Below are 14,839 nucleotides of genomic sequence, written 5' to 3' on the forward strand. Positions count from 1 at the left end.
ATGACAGGAAAGGTTGTGATGGGCAACAACTTTTGCATTGATATGGAAATCTGAAAACCCCAGGCATCCATGTTTACATAACATCATCAGTGTGACTGGCTATAGTAAGCCTGCCCACATGTGTTAAGCATGTCTCTGGAAATGTTAAAATATCTTTATAATTATTATTAGTAGTAGTAATAATAGTAGGCTAGTTGTAGTAGTGGTAGTATCATTATCATGATCATTATTATTAGTGATGGCCTTAAGACTTCCTCTGTGCTGGTTATTAGGCTACTATTACTATTTCTAGGCTAATAAGAATTTTGTAAAGCATTCTGCATTTAGATGAATACAATATAAATAAAGTTTCTAATCATTTATTATTCGGTTATTTCTAAGTTCATAGGCTGGCTATGAATGGGAATAAAGTCTCAAATCACCTCTGTTAAAACGTTATTTTCTTATTTGTATTATAAATAAACCCTTCAGGAATAGTGATTTACAAAAGTGTGTCAGTTCACCTACGTCACTGTGACATAAACAAACAAACAAAAAATCCTACGACTGCAATAGAATGTCACGTTTTGTTTAATTAGCCTTCCTCCGAAGAGTGTTTTTAAATTAAGTCAGGTAAGTTTATACTGCAGGCTGCAGTAAACGCACATCTGTGTCTTCATCCATTAGAGAAACGTCTGCATACATTATTCAAATCATTTCCACGTCTGCACTTTCCCCGGAAACTGCAGGTAGAGGGAAGAAGAGAAGAGAAGTGTCCAGGTGAAGCTTACTGTACTGACAACAAAGAAGAAGAAGAAACGGGACACCGACAGCTTTATTTATTTTTTTATATCTATACAGTTAATAATGGAGGTGACGCAAGAATCCCTCCTGTGCTTTTTGATGGCAGAAGGAGGGAAAGTGAAGAACTCCGACTTGCTGGCTAAGTTCAAAGGTTCATTAAACTGCGCCGATCCCGCGGAGAAGAAACAGAACCGGGCGCTTTTCAAGAGCTTCGTCAACAGCGTCGCCTTCGTGAAAGAAATCGACGGCGTCAAGTACATTATCGTCAAGAAAAAGTATCAGCATTTACTGAAGGATATCCAGACTGAGGAGGAGGAGGAGGAGCAGGAGCAGGAGAAGAGTGGAAGTGAAGAGACCCCGCGGCCAGGTGAGCGCTGTGCTGCTGCTGCTCCTGCCGCGGCGGCGGGGAGGGAGGAGGAGGAGGTGGAGGAGGCAGAGAAATGTGAGGATGCAGGAGGGGAGAGAGCCGTTTCTGAGCCGGTTCAGGTGCGGACAGAAGGTAGCAGTGAAGGAGACTCCAGTGAAAATGCTACTGAACCACTTTCTCCCATTCAGCTGGCATTGCAGAGGAGCAAATCTGTGGACTTCAAGCTGAAAAGAGCCATGCATTTTGACATAGTTCAAAGTCCCTTAGAAGATGCTGCATTGTTTAGGCCTGTAAGTCAAACCGGCACCAGCAACGTCCATCACAAACCCTTCGCCTTGCCTCTGAGGATGCCGCCCAGCACCAGGGTGGAGATCCGCAGACTGAAGGGCGACCCGGACGACCCCCCAGAAAGCCCGGACCCAGACGCCTTCAGGAACAAGAGAAGGCCGTCGGTGGAGAGCGGCGGCGGCCCCGGCTCGCCTCGGTCGGGCCCGGCGGTGAAGACCACCAAGCCGTCCGAGGAGCCCAGAGAGCCCCGCTTCCCCTCCACCGTCCCGCTGGAGCAGTCGGAGCACGAGTGGCTGGTCAAGTGCGCCTCCGGCCACTGGAGCCAGGCGTACGGCCTGCTGCTGCGGGACAACCAGCTGGCCGAGAAGAGGGACTTCATGTCGGGGTTCACCGCTCTGCACTGGGCGGCCAAGTGCGGGAACAGCGAGATGCTGGCGAAGATTATCGACGTATCCAAGCAGGGAGGCGTCGACGTCGATGTTAACGCCAAAACACACGGGGGATACACTCCCTTACACATCGCCGCGCTGCACGACCAGGAGTTCATCCTGGCCATGCTGGTGGGGGAGTTCGGCGCCGACGCGAACATCCGGGACAACTGCGGCAAGAGGGCCTACCACTATCTGCACAAAGGCATTTCGGAGAGGGTGAGGGAGCTGCTGGGACAACCCAAGGTCCTGCAGGCTCAGGAGAGCAGCCAGCAGGACAAGGAGGAGCTGGATCTGTTCCCGGATCTGTCCAAGGGCCTGCACACCATCAGCCGCCTCTTCCAGCCCCACGGGACGGGGCACAGGAAGAAGCTCAAGCAGCGGCCCGGCTGCTACTCGCTGAGCGAAGACCCCCGAGAGGAGCGGGACGAGGGCGGGGCCAAGCACAGAGCCCTGTCCGACATCTTCACGTAGGCTCAGATAGGGCCGGTGCAGAATCGATTAGTCGATCGGCAGAAAGTTAATCGATTCTAATTGTGGAAACTAGACAACCCACTGAGTTTACCACCATTCCTGGAGTTAATAGCAAGTAGGAAATGCAGTCAGTCCCTCATTCCAGCAGTAATATTCTACATTAATTTTGATAATCGATTAATTAATGATTTTAGTCATTTAATCAAGTAAAAATACCAAACATTTGCGGGTCTTTTGGCTGCTGGTCAGACTAAGCAAGTCTAAGTCTTATAATAATAATAATCAATAATGAAAATAATCGTTAGTTGCAGCCCTACTCAGAGCTTCTTATTATCTTATTTCCATGATAGAATAGACTTTGAGTGGCAATGTCAGCCTCAAATACTTTTTCCACTTTTTTATCTAAATGTTCACTGAGTGGAGAATGAGTTTTTTATTTTCTAAGGTCAGAAATAGTCGGGTCAGATGTGTTCCTGCCTCTGAATTTTACCTCAAAAGAAAACTTCCTAAAATTCCCTCATGGGCTGTGGAGACTCTGTTGGTGTTTATGATTTAAATATCAATGATTGCTTCCTTGTTTTGTGTTGTGTCGAGGAGGCAGCGCAAAATATTACATTTATATGGGAAGTTGGTAGTGAGGTGAATTTGCATTACTTGTTTTGAATTTATGTTTTCATTAACTATTAAGAACAGTTGTTATTTTAGAGCCGCTGTATCATTTCAGCTCAGACAACAAAATTAACTGCACCAAGCACTTACACTGGAAAGGTAGTTGCAAAAATGAAATTATTTATTTTTTATTTAGCTTCTGTTGCTCATTTTGTTGTGCCATGTATTCACTTTCATTGCCCATTGTGATTTTATATGGCGATGCACTCCATAACCTATTAGAAGCCGCGTAAAAACAAATTACACTATTTCTTTTCACTGTGTTTACACCCATTCATGATTACACTGCATGTTTTAATGTCTGTTGTCTGTTAAATGTCCTTTCTTATGCTATTTGCCATACGAATGAATCAATAGTATCTATGTATGAGATTATGTTTCCATCAGCAAATCTATGTCAAAGGAAATCTGTGCATTACTGATTTAAGAGAAGATTAAGAGTGGCCTTGTTTTCCTCTCTGGACTTCCTCTCTGGAGATTAAGAGGTGAACAGCATGATTTACAGAAACTGTAAATCTGTAAATTATGAGGATTTACTGACTGATGGCTGAATCAAACCACTAGTAGCAAAAAAATATACATATACTGAAATGTGTTTTTCCCTCTGAGGAGGATTTACAGGACTTGCCTCTTACTTGCCACACTTTATTACTGATTAATTATTAAACGCTGTAAAGCTTTAAGGAGAGGATTGAACACTGAAGGATGAGCTGTTAACATATATGTCAGTGTCCTGGAAAAAAAAACACTGGATTTTGACTGAATAACAATAAATTTTACTTTAAAAGAACAACGGTGTTTTATTCTCTAGGTGTTAAGTCGAGTGCAGGTGCTCCACAAATCATTACTGTGTTTGAGCGTGCCAAAACATCTCTGAAATGTGGCTTGGATCCATTTTCTGGCTTAGTGGCTTGTTGAGACAGCTGAACGACAGTGATTCAGCTAGATAAGGCTGACAGGCTGACTGGGAATGTGCATGTGTGTGTGTGTGTGTGTGTCTGGAAACGTGTGTTAATGTCATCATCGGCCCCAGCAGGCTGAAGAGAAGAAGGAGCAGAGAGAAGAGAGCAGGGTTTCATTCGTTTGTATAAAGTCCTTCCCTTTCTTGTTTCCTATGTGTCCTTGTTTTTTCTCCTTAACAGACCTGACTGTGTGTTATTATCAGCTAGATGCCGACAAGTGAAGAAAAACAGGAAGGTTTTGAGTATTTAAAGCTGACGTTCAGTGACACAACAGGGATGAAGGCATTAAGGAATCATGGGAAAAGAAGCAGCGGCTTTTTGGGAATGGAATGCGTCCTCTGGAAGGTCTCTCTCCTGCTGTTCCTCTGTCCCTGCCTTGGGTCTTCTCTCTCTCTCTCTCTCTCTCTCTCTCACTCTCTCACTCTCCCTCTCTCTCATTTGTCATGATGTCACCTCCCCAGCAGCATACATTGTCTTGACGTCAAGACAATGTTTCATCTCCGGGCCTCGAGGCTTCGTGGAGCGAATGTTCCTTTCTGCTGCCGCTGCATGATGGGAAACAAGACAAGGTCAGGGACAAGAACCAGCAATGAGTAGTGGAGGGTAAACAAACCTAAAGTTTTCCCACTGATATACATCTATACTGTGATATAAGTTCATAGGATGCATGATAGTATGTAGTTTCAGGTTGAGGTCAGTTAAAATTAGGGTCTTCTCTAGAAATAAAGCAATACTAGTACAGTGTTTTATTGTCCTTATTGTGGGGGCAGCAGAGTGAATACACTCTCAGAAAATAAGGCACAGGATAAGGTACCTTTAATTGCTGGATCTGTACTTTATTTTCTGAGTCTAAGGAGACTTCCCTGGTTCAACAGGCATCCGCCCTGCTGAAGTGTCCTTAAGCAAGACATTGACTACCATCGCTGCTCTGCTCTGTAGCCGAGTCTGACCTCTGACCTCGCTGTGGAAAAGAGCATTTCTCTACAAGGATCAATCAAATACTACATCGTTTAAAGGGGCATTAAGTAATCTATGAACTTTATCACCCTCTGTTGGTGAGAAGTGGGAACTGCAACAACATTGAGTGAACTTGTCTCCTCCCACACAGAGTCTCTGGCGCAGCCTGCACCCCTCCTGTCCGCCTGAGGAACAGTGGCCTGCAACTGACACAAGAAAAACAGTCACATTTTTGCACTAGAGTTGAGTAAATTCTTATTCACGCGGGACTAATAATACCTGGGGATGTCCAGTGATTTGTAATAATTGCTGAGATTGTTGGTGAATTTAATCCTGCGAATTTGTCATGTCTGTAATTTGTAAAGTGAAAAATTCCAGCGGCAGTTACTCACAGTATTTTGGTGAAGACAGAGGTTCCCTGATAACGCTTATTCTGTGCGAATTGAACTCAGTATTTTCAGCAGTAATTTGTTTTTCACGCATGATTTCTTCTTCTTCCAGACATTCAATTTCTATCTCCCTCCTGTCAAGTTTTGCTTTGCTCAATCAGAAAATGATGAATTGGAAAATCTTGACTTTATTCAGTTTAATTCGGGGGATTCCAGTGATTTCAGCAAATGTCATTATCACCATTATAAATCGTAATTAATTAAAAAGTAACTAAACCCCAAACACAAATCTGTGTAAAGCCTGACATCTAATAAAGCATGCTTATCTTTGGTGCCAGGTGATGTCACCTTCTATAGAGTACAACAGACGGTGACATCACCTGGCACTAAGGATCAGCCAATAGCAGATGGCAAATTCAGTAGCATGCTTTTTACCATTAGATGTCAGGCTTTACACAGATTTGGGTTTGGTGTCAAGTTACTCTTTAATTACATGAGGTTCCCACACAGTACTGGTTACATATGGCTTACATTTAGCTAATTAGAGCAGAAATCCAATTGTAACATCTAGTGAAGAGGTAATATATCATTATTCAAAATACTGTAGTAATAATAATAATACTGCTGCTTTGTCATTTGTTTTTGTTTTTTTGGCTTGAGAACAAGGCTTTTTAACCTTCATAGCTGAAATGTCTTGTGACCCGGTCCCTAACTCGTGGCTCTGTCCTCCAATGAAAATGCAAGTAGGTGTTGGGAGGAGACTGGGAGAGTCTTGAAATTCCAATGGGCCGGCAGTTTTTGTTCCAAAACACAGAATTCAGACTACAAAAATGAGCTGTGAAATGCAGAAATCTCAGCACCTGTCCAAGTCATCGCTGAGTCATTGATATTGATAACCCTGTCAACCTGCAGATAGTTTATTGTCATTTTGTGGTATTGGGCTGCAAAAACCTTACTTATCGCCCCTTTGAGCTGTGGGTGTCGGCCTTACGGTTATCGCCAACTGGAGTTCAGGTTCATCCACCATTTTCTGTAGCACTGCATCAGGGTTGAAGGAAGGACAGTCAGTCCAACACACAGTTAGTAGCACTGCTTCTCATTATCCAACAGTGTGACAGAGCGACTGGTGTTGTGTTGTTCTCCAGAGAGACGGGCCATCCTGTTCCCTCCTGTTTGTCTGCCAAGGCTCCATCAGTTACATTGCCTTTGTAATAACGCTAAACCTAATTACTATGCAATTAGTCTGTGTTGTGTTTGACAAAGATCTTCCTTGTTCAAAATTCCCTGAGTGGAAACGGCGTTGTGTTTTATGTCCCTGCTGCCTTCAATGGGAATCAGATTAAAAGTGCTTTACTTTGTGAAGTACTGTAAGTGCTCTCGAGTGTCTCTCACTTTCCTCCTGGGGTTCCCTCTGCCACTTGCCAACATGGGATCCAGTGTTTTTCTCAGTCTCCCATTCTGTGCCTTTATAATAGGCGTTTGTTGTTGCTCACAAACAAACTGGGCAGCATTCCACCGTCGGGCTGAGCAAACAAGACCAGAGAGGCATGAGAGAGGAAGGAGAGGATGAGGACAGAGACGAGTCCCACTGCAGAAATATCAGTCCATCTAGTGTTGAGTCTTAACATTTGATTTTCTTATAACAAGTGAGAGTTTCAGCCAATGGGGTGAGATCATTTTATTTGTTTCCAATGTAAACCAACTTGTTTCAAGAATTTTGCATTTCAAGATGCTGACACAAGTGAAACTGCTTTAGAAACAAGTGGAATAATCTCAACCTATCCAACTGGAATCCAACTGTTTGTTTTAATAATAAAAAAAAATGTTTTAATAAGATTTTAGAACTGAATATGAGACTAAATGACTGGTTAAGATGGAGATGTTCTTTTGTGCACAAATTAATTACTGCATATTGGCCTCCACAATAATTCCACAATAAAAGTACACTTTTGGGAGCAAAAACAGAGCCAGTATTCATGACATTCAAAATTATGTTAAACTCCCGATGAAAGTTTTTCAAAAATGCCTCAAAAAATATCCTCCCTCCATTTAAAACCAGATGGGCCTGTTTTCTGTTTCCCTTAGCAGAATGACAGTCTGACCCATCACAGATTCTCTCCACACAATACATTCTTCAATACTCGAGGGACGATCCCTTTCTCCCATTGGTATAGCATAGACTCAGACTCTCTCTAGCTGTCATATTCTTGCATTCGCCCCATAAAAGGAGTCCAGGGGCTATAGAAAGCTGTTTCATGAAAAAATTCTTGGTACTTTATATTTTAAGAGGAAAGATGTTGAGGTCAAAAGCATTTTGTCAAAGCAGGACTGAATACTTGAGTGCTACATTACATACCAACCATAACCTATGCATTACCTGCTGCTACCAATTCACATTCCTATATTAACTCACACTGAAGAGTGCTTCATATAAATCCTGGAGAGTTCAGTGACACAGTGGCAAATTACTCTATTCTCAAAGTGTTGATGTGCCTGCAGAGGGCAGACAAGAGACAAAAACTAAAGACAAAACCAAGCTACTGACGGTTGACTGAAAGCTACTTAAGATGAAACTTCCTTCAGACTTTTAGAAACTTTCAGAAAAACGATGGCACTGAGCATTTTGCACTTCATCTAATATAAAGGAATGTGATGTCTAGGTACAAAGAAGTGACACAAACTCTACTCTCCTAGCAGTTTGAATATTACAGCAGCAGCACAAAAAGATAAATCACTTTTCCCATAAATGTTTAATATATATTTGTAGAGTTAAATGTTTAGTCTACTGTCTATCATGTGTCTTGCTCTGTCCATTTACACTTCATGTGCGGTCCTGTTGTCCCCGCAGCAGGTGTGTGTTACTATGCAGGCTGGTGATGTGTCTCTGTGTCACCAAGACAAATTTGGGTGCATTTATTGTGCCTGGCAAATAAAGTGATTCTGCTTTTGGCAAACACACTTTAGACAAAGAGCATAGAGGGAAAAAAAAAGTAAAATGTGTCACACTAGGAAGAGGTGAGAGCTTAATTTATTCACAATATTACAAACGTCATGGAATTCACAACTCCAAACAGGCACAAAAAACAACAAACTCTCGTCACAACACCCAATACATGGAAACGGATCAGAAAGTATAGCAGATTAACTGAATTTAGAAATGTCTGTGCTGTCTTCCCAACAGCTGGGACTGACTGAAATCCAAATGCAGGTCTGTCCTTCCTGGTTTTGAGATGGTTTCTACTCATATCAGTGTTGCTCTCCTCCACTATTTGAAACAAAAAGGCCAACTAAATTAACATGAATCCTACTTCAAAAACAGGCCGTGTTCCTTTGACCCTAACAGAACACTTTTGACCAAATGATGAGAGAAACAAGAGTGACTCCGGAAGTTGCCAAATTGTTTGTAAGAACTAAAATGAGCATTTCTGAAAGTAACAATACGCTGATCCTTTGTGGAAGCGTTTTTTTTCCCCAATCTGTCTTTCTCACTCTCCAAAGCGTTTTGTCTTCTGCATGCCTTAGGAATTCCACCAGGCTGCAGGGGAAAAAAAACACACGCAAGTCCCCGTCTTTCTCGCCCTGCAGCCCTGCATCTGTACAAAGGCCAAAACAAACATACATTTGTTTAGCAAACTGAGACGGACAGAGTCATAAATCTCCAGAGAAATGTTTAGGGGTGGCGGCGGCGGCCGCAGCGGCAGCGGGGGAACTGTTTAGCAGAAAACATGAAAATATTTTTCAGGGTGGGAGGCTCTTCAGCTCCCAGTGGAAACCCGCTTTTAGAGTCGGTCAACGTCTTTGACATTTTGCAAGGAGATTCGTTTAAGTATTGTGTTAGTGAGTGATTTCTTTTTTTATTTCTGTAGGGGCTGCAGAAGTTGCTCTGCCTCTCTGTTGTCACACTATTACATAAATACCATATTAAACACAACAGACAATCCAGAAGTTGGATGAAAGTCTCTCAGTACAGGTTAGGCCTACATGGAATTTCCTGAGGGACGAAAACGTTTTGATCATTTTGTAACTTAATGGGATTTTTATTGAAAACTAACACAGCAAACACCAAGAGGAGTTCTGTCTTTGTTCAACAACTAATCTCCGCACACACAATTAACACACATTCATTCATGATCTCAAGCACGCGCGCACACACACACACACACACACACACACACACACACACACAGCACATACTCTGATGTGGAGAAACGCTCACATCACTCTTGAACAACTCTGCTTTGTGCCTGGTTGAATATTCAATAAAAAGGGAGTTTGAAATTAATACAACTAGAAAAACTAACAAATATTAATAATGTAGAAACACAGATGCATTTATCACGTGAGATCCTTTAAACAAATGGGGGAAAGTTCTTTCATTTAAGAGTGTGGTTTCATTCAATACAGTGTTACCAGGAAGAGCTTTTTAACTAAGGGCTACTGTGTAAGGTCCAATAAACTAACAAGGGTCTCAAAGGGCCGACGCTGTGGAGGTAGAGAACAGGAAAATAGTTTAAGACACCTGAAGTGAAGATTGTGGACTTTCTTAGTTCTCAACAAAAAAAAGTATTTCAAGTATCACGTGTCACTTTTGCGACAAAGGGACATTGGGACAAAATAGGCGATGATATAATTGTTGCTTATTTATAATCTGGGTTTAAGAGGTTTATCACCTCCGTATGTGGAACTGTTTCAGCATGAAATCATCAAGACTTAAAAACTCGGAAGTGTGAAATTAGCCGGAAAAAGCATTAAGTACATAATCCTTAATGTTGCTGAATGTGCTCATGTACCATTTAAAAACCCATCATTTCAACATTCCTATTCAAAATGAATAAAAACCAACAAACAAACAAAGAAACAGACAGTAAAGGAGAAACATCAGATAACTGGATGGAGTAAGGCTTCGACTTTGAAATGGAAAAATTGTTTTGAAAACAAATCTGATTTGAAGAAATGTGCATTTATGTATCATTACAAAGTGCTTTTTTTCATTCACCTTTTTTGGTTTTTAGTGCCTTAATTTGAAACATTTAAAAATAAGAACATAAAAAAAAAAAGATTAACTCTTCTATATCTATTGTACATTTTACTGAGATTACACAGTACACCTCCCTCTTTCAGGCCTGCCTCATTCACCGACGTCTTCTCACTGGTCAAAATACAATCTTAAAGCTTATGATAGGTTTCCATAGTTGCAGACACGGGACTGGAGCGCTACGAATTTACTGAAAAGTTAAAGGACAGTTGCTGAATTGCTACCAGGGGACACAACATTTCCACACAGCAGCTCTAACTTAACACATTCCACAGCAACACCAACATCAAGGCACACAGAAATATAGTTTAGTCCTCTCTTCAAAGTAAAAGGACGCATGTGCACTATTATAAAGGACGAGTGCATCTCTTCAAATCCACTTGTACAGAGATTGTGCTGGCTGAGGAGAACAGCCGTGGGCGGAGGGAGAGAGAGCGAGCGTTCAGGGCGGCCGGGTGCTCAACTCAGGCCCGGAAACCGCTCGGTAGGAGAGAGACAGAGAGGCATGGAGCTTCGGTTAGAGTTTTCATTGCTCATGTACCACCTGTAGGCATGATCAGAGAGCAGAACGGCATGATGGGAAGGCTCCAGCACTCCTGTCCAACTCTTTTTAAAAGGACAAAAGAAAGTCATGGCTGGGTTAGGCCAAAAACAGAGAGGGGGATCTGGGATTGGGCATTGCAAACATTGTCCTTTTACACTCCTTTTCCTCCTGAGCGTGAACAGTACATAAAGGTTCTTCACTATTGTGTGCAAAGGGTCTGAAATATTTGTATGGATACAGCTGGAGCAGTTACAGTCCACTCCACCGTATCCCATGTCTCTAGGAGGCAAAGTGAGCCAGGAAAGTAGAGTCGCACTGTAGTGTGGAAAAAGATTTTTAAAAAGAGAGAAACAAGGAGGGGAAGTTCTTGAACGAGCCATCCTCTCTGTAGGCGAGTCAAGAAAAGAGGGAGAAGTCCGTAACGTTTTTTTCTCGCCTCTCCTTCATGGGTGCAGGCTGCTGCTCAGGGCCTCCAGCTGCTCCTCGCCCAGCCGCTGCCGCTCCTCCAGGTCCTTCTGCCGGATGAGCAGCGAGGCCTTGGTCTGGACGAAGCGCCGGTAGTCCTGCAGCTGCTGGGCGGACAGCTGACGGGACAGGAAGGTGGAGACCAGGCTCTCTCTGCGGTCCAGGTTATCCTTCAGATCTTTGGCGTCCTCCCTCTGTTTGCACAGCAGACGGTGGCGGCTGTCCAGAGATTGCTGAGCGGAGAGAGAGAGAGGGAGAGAGTAAAAAGAGATATATTATTCCTAATATAGATAATGGATTGTGTTTCCTCTTTTAAGCTTCTGCTGTTGGAATCATTCATTGTAAGTTGCTCCATATAAGAGCTTTAGCCGAATGCCTAAAAAGGTAAAATGCTCCAAATAAGAGCTCTGAAAGTTAATTATTAATAATATATGAAAATAACCAATAGTGCTCAGAATGTTTGGTTCGATTTTTGTTTTACTCTAAAGGTATTTTGTTGTGAGCTGTAATGGAGAGCAAAACATGTCAAAGTTGTATGATTACATTTCAGTTCTAATGTCCACAGGATATAAAAAAGGTGCAGTATTTAATTATGTCAACAGAGGGCAGGGTAGATACAAATGTCATCGAAACCAGGCTGCAGTTTCGGTGAGTCAGTGTAAATACCAGTGTTGCTGATAACAGCAAGAAAACAAATGAGCCTCTAACAAGCCCTCAGTATGCAATGCGTTCAACCACCAGGCATTCAACAGATGGACAAACCAACAATGAGCCCTTTCTGCGTCAAATCTAGAAATCTGATGCATCCATGCAAACATAACTTGATGCTGAGAAATGCTGGGACGCATAAAGAAACTGAGTGTTCAGTGGGAAAACAAAGCGGTGTTAAGTACGTACTAAGTACTGGAGTGAGATCCTATGAAAACTTTACCCATGGTGATCTTTGATACAAAATGTATCACTCTAATTCAAAATGATGCATAAAGAGTTGCATTTCAAAGTGAGCTATCCATCACTTGAAAAAGGTGACCGGTAATCTTGCAAAAATGATTGACAGCACACAATTAAAAAACACTATGGGAGCTTTTAATGGATAGTAGAAGACTTAGGCCCCTGGTTGACAAATGATATCATCATTACATATAGTTGCTCTACATTTTAGAGATACTGAAGGATGAACTTCAAGTAATGTTTTTTCCCTCCCAAAATGGATATCTAGCAGTTTGGAAGCAAAGTCCTCACATGCTCTGCTCTCAATCCAGCAGTGTATTAAAGATAATCTCGAAATGTCCATTAAATCATTAGGCTCAAATAAAGATAAGCCAAAGATTGGCAATTAAACACAGATAAACCCACTGGCATTTTTTGAATTCCAAACAGTGAGAAACCTTGACTCCATTAAAGTTGCCCTTCAACTTTTCCCGAATGGCATGTTTGCTGTGCTAGAGTAAACAGAATGAGAGTATAGCTGAGGGCATGGGAGCAGCCGCGCACCTCCAACAGTGACGCTCCTCTTTCCGCCAGCAGCTCTACATGAACTGCAGTGAATCATGGGATCTGTAACTTGACATGACATAAGATTGCCCTAGGAACACGTGGCGGGAGTATGCTTTCACTTACACGCTGAAGTGCATGTGTGTAAACAACTTGGGGCTAAAACACAGGAGCGTGGGATCGAAAAATACATGGACCACATGGCAGTGCATTAGAGTACATTAGTAGATCCTTATCGCATCTTAATTCAACTCACTCAGGTGACCTGTAACCATAGAAACACAAGAGCCAGGACCTGCCTTAGTTTCTCAGCATCAGTGCTCACCACTTTGACAGGAAAAGATGAAGAAACGGCCAGAGGATCAAGAAAATAAATTAGTTAGTAAATTAAAGTTAGTTTTGGAAGTGTTTGGACAGTGACCCATAGTTTGAAGTTTTGGCTCCATACTCCTAATTACTTTAGATGTGAGATGACAATGATTATGAGGTTACAAAGCGTATTTTCAGAATTACTTTGAAAATATTTTCAGCCATAATGGATAAATGGATAAAAAAAGAAGTAGAGCTGATTATGATTAGATTCAATGGGATGGACATGTTTAGTTTGTTGTCAAAAATTCGTAATATGCAACAACTGCTTGAAATTTATTTCTTAGACAAATATAAATAGTGAAGTTGATGCCTATGTATGAATTTCTTTCCAAAGCCTTTGCTTTTCCATCAAGGCAAAGGGTGGCTACTTTAAAGAATCTAAAATATAAGATAGTTTTGATTTGTTTAACACTTTTTTGGTCACAGCATAATTCCATTTGTGTTATTTCATAGTTTTGATGTCTTAACTATTATTCTAAAATGTGAAAAATAGTAAAAATAAAGAAAAATGTGTGTGTCTGTCCAAACTTTTGACTGGTAGTGTATCTAGTGAACTCCACTGGAAAATAAGAGGAAAAAAAAGACAGATGTTTAAGTTTGTTTGCTATGTTGCCTCACCTTCTCCTCTGCGTCTGTGTGCTGGTCCACGGTGCTCAGGGCGTTCTGCACCCTGGCCAGCCTGGCGGAGAGGCACAGCAGCAGGCTCACCACCCGCTCCAGGTCTCCTATGAAGAGGTTGTACCTCTCCAGCTCCACAGGCTGACAGCGCTCCTGGACCAGCAGCTCCAGAGCCTTTCCGCAGGCCGCGTTCTCCTGGATCTCCGTCTGCAGGGCGGCGCGGGTCTCCTCCAACGCACGCAGACGCTCCTCGATACACGATACTAATAAACGCTGTTGATGCAAGAGGAGAAAGGAAATGTGTGAGAGAGTTGAAGTGGTAATATATAGATACACATGGCCCTCCATGTGTATCTATATATTACCACTTAAACTCTCTTAAACTCACAGGACCAAGTGAAAAAAAACACTTCTAAGGGACACACTTGTCTTTTTTTTAGATTGCAGATGAATCAAAAACAAACAAAATATTTATTTTACATTTTTGTTTGATTGTCATGATGTTAGCCATGCTGACTCTGATATATTATTTTTCTATTGTCAATAGATTGTAAAGTGGTAACAATTAATATCTTATAAATATCATAAAGAGACTGCTGCGCTCAGACCAGTCGGTGCGTTGTCCTGTCGTAGAATTTAGTATTGAAAAAAAAACATGGGGTTGCACTTGACAAAAGTAATTTTTAATAGAGTATCACTTTATTCCCATTGCAGACAAATGTTTTTGGCCTTCTGGTCTTCATGTCTCAGTGTTTGAGTTGGATACAGTGATCCTGTATTAAAAACTCTCTGCGGAGTGCAACCCCATTTTTTTCATACTCAACCATTAATATCTTAACAGGCATAAAGGTTTATGGGTAGTAATGTTACTAAATTAGCTCCCAAAAGTGCATTTGTACTTCTAAGTTCAGTGTGCATGCATGTATAGTATTGCATGTGTAATATTAGCCTACTCAGTTGGGTTGAATGAGTAAGTGAGTGAATGCTGGATTTA

At 41.9% G+C, this 14,839-nt stretch overlaps 2 protein-coding genes across 4 annotated transcripts in view; one reads left to right on the forward strand and one right to left on the reverse strand.

Annotated features, from left to right (window-relative positions):
• Positions 1-747: 747 nt before the first annotated feature.
• Positions 748-3,771, forward strand: LOC139642255 (ankyrin repeat domain-containing protein SOWAHA). Its single transcript, XM_071517005.1, has one exon. The coding sequence runs from the start codon at positions 847-849 to the stop codon at positions 2,338-2,340; it is 1,494 nt and encodes a 497-aa protein (XP_071373106.1). The 5' UTR covers positions 748-846; the 3' UTR covers positions 2,341-3,771.
• Positions 3,772-8,338: 4,567 nt separating this feature from the next.
• shroom1 (shroom family member 1) overlaps positions 8,339-14,839 on the reverse strand; it is a 41,296-nt gene continuing 34,795 nt past the window's right edge. For all 3 annotated transcript variants that reach the window (XM_071517014.1, XM_071517015.1, XM_071517013.1), the window contains 2 exons: positions 13,846-14,118; positions 8,339-11,594 (listed from right to left, as the gene is read on the reverse strand). In XM_071517014.1, coding sequence (XP_071373115.1) covers positions 11,340-11,594; positions 13,846-14,118 — 528 coding nt within the window. In that variant the 3' untranslated portion in view covers positions 8,339-11,339. The remainder of the gene's footprint in view (positions 11,595-13,845; positions 14,119-14,839) is intronic.

This window comes from Centroberyx affinis, unplaced genomic scaffold, assembly GCF_046629955.1.
Source record: "Centroberyx affinis isolate AG114_WGS23_722 - 3 ecotype Tasmania unplaced genomic scaffold, CSIRO-AGI_Caff_v1 ptg000445l_1, whole genome shotgun sequence".
NCBI classification, from domain to species: Eukaryota; Metazoa; Chordata; class Actinopteri; order Beryciformes; family Berycidae; genus Centroberyx; species Centroberyx affinis.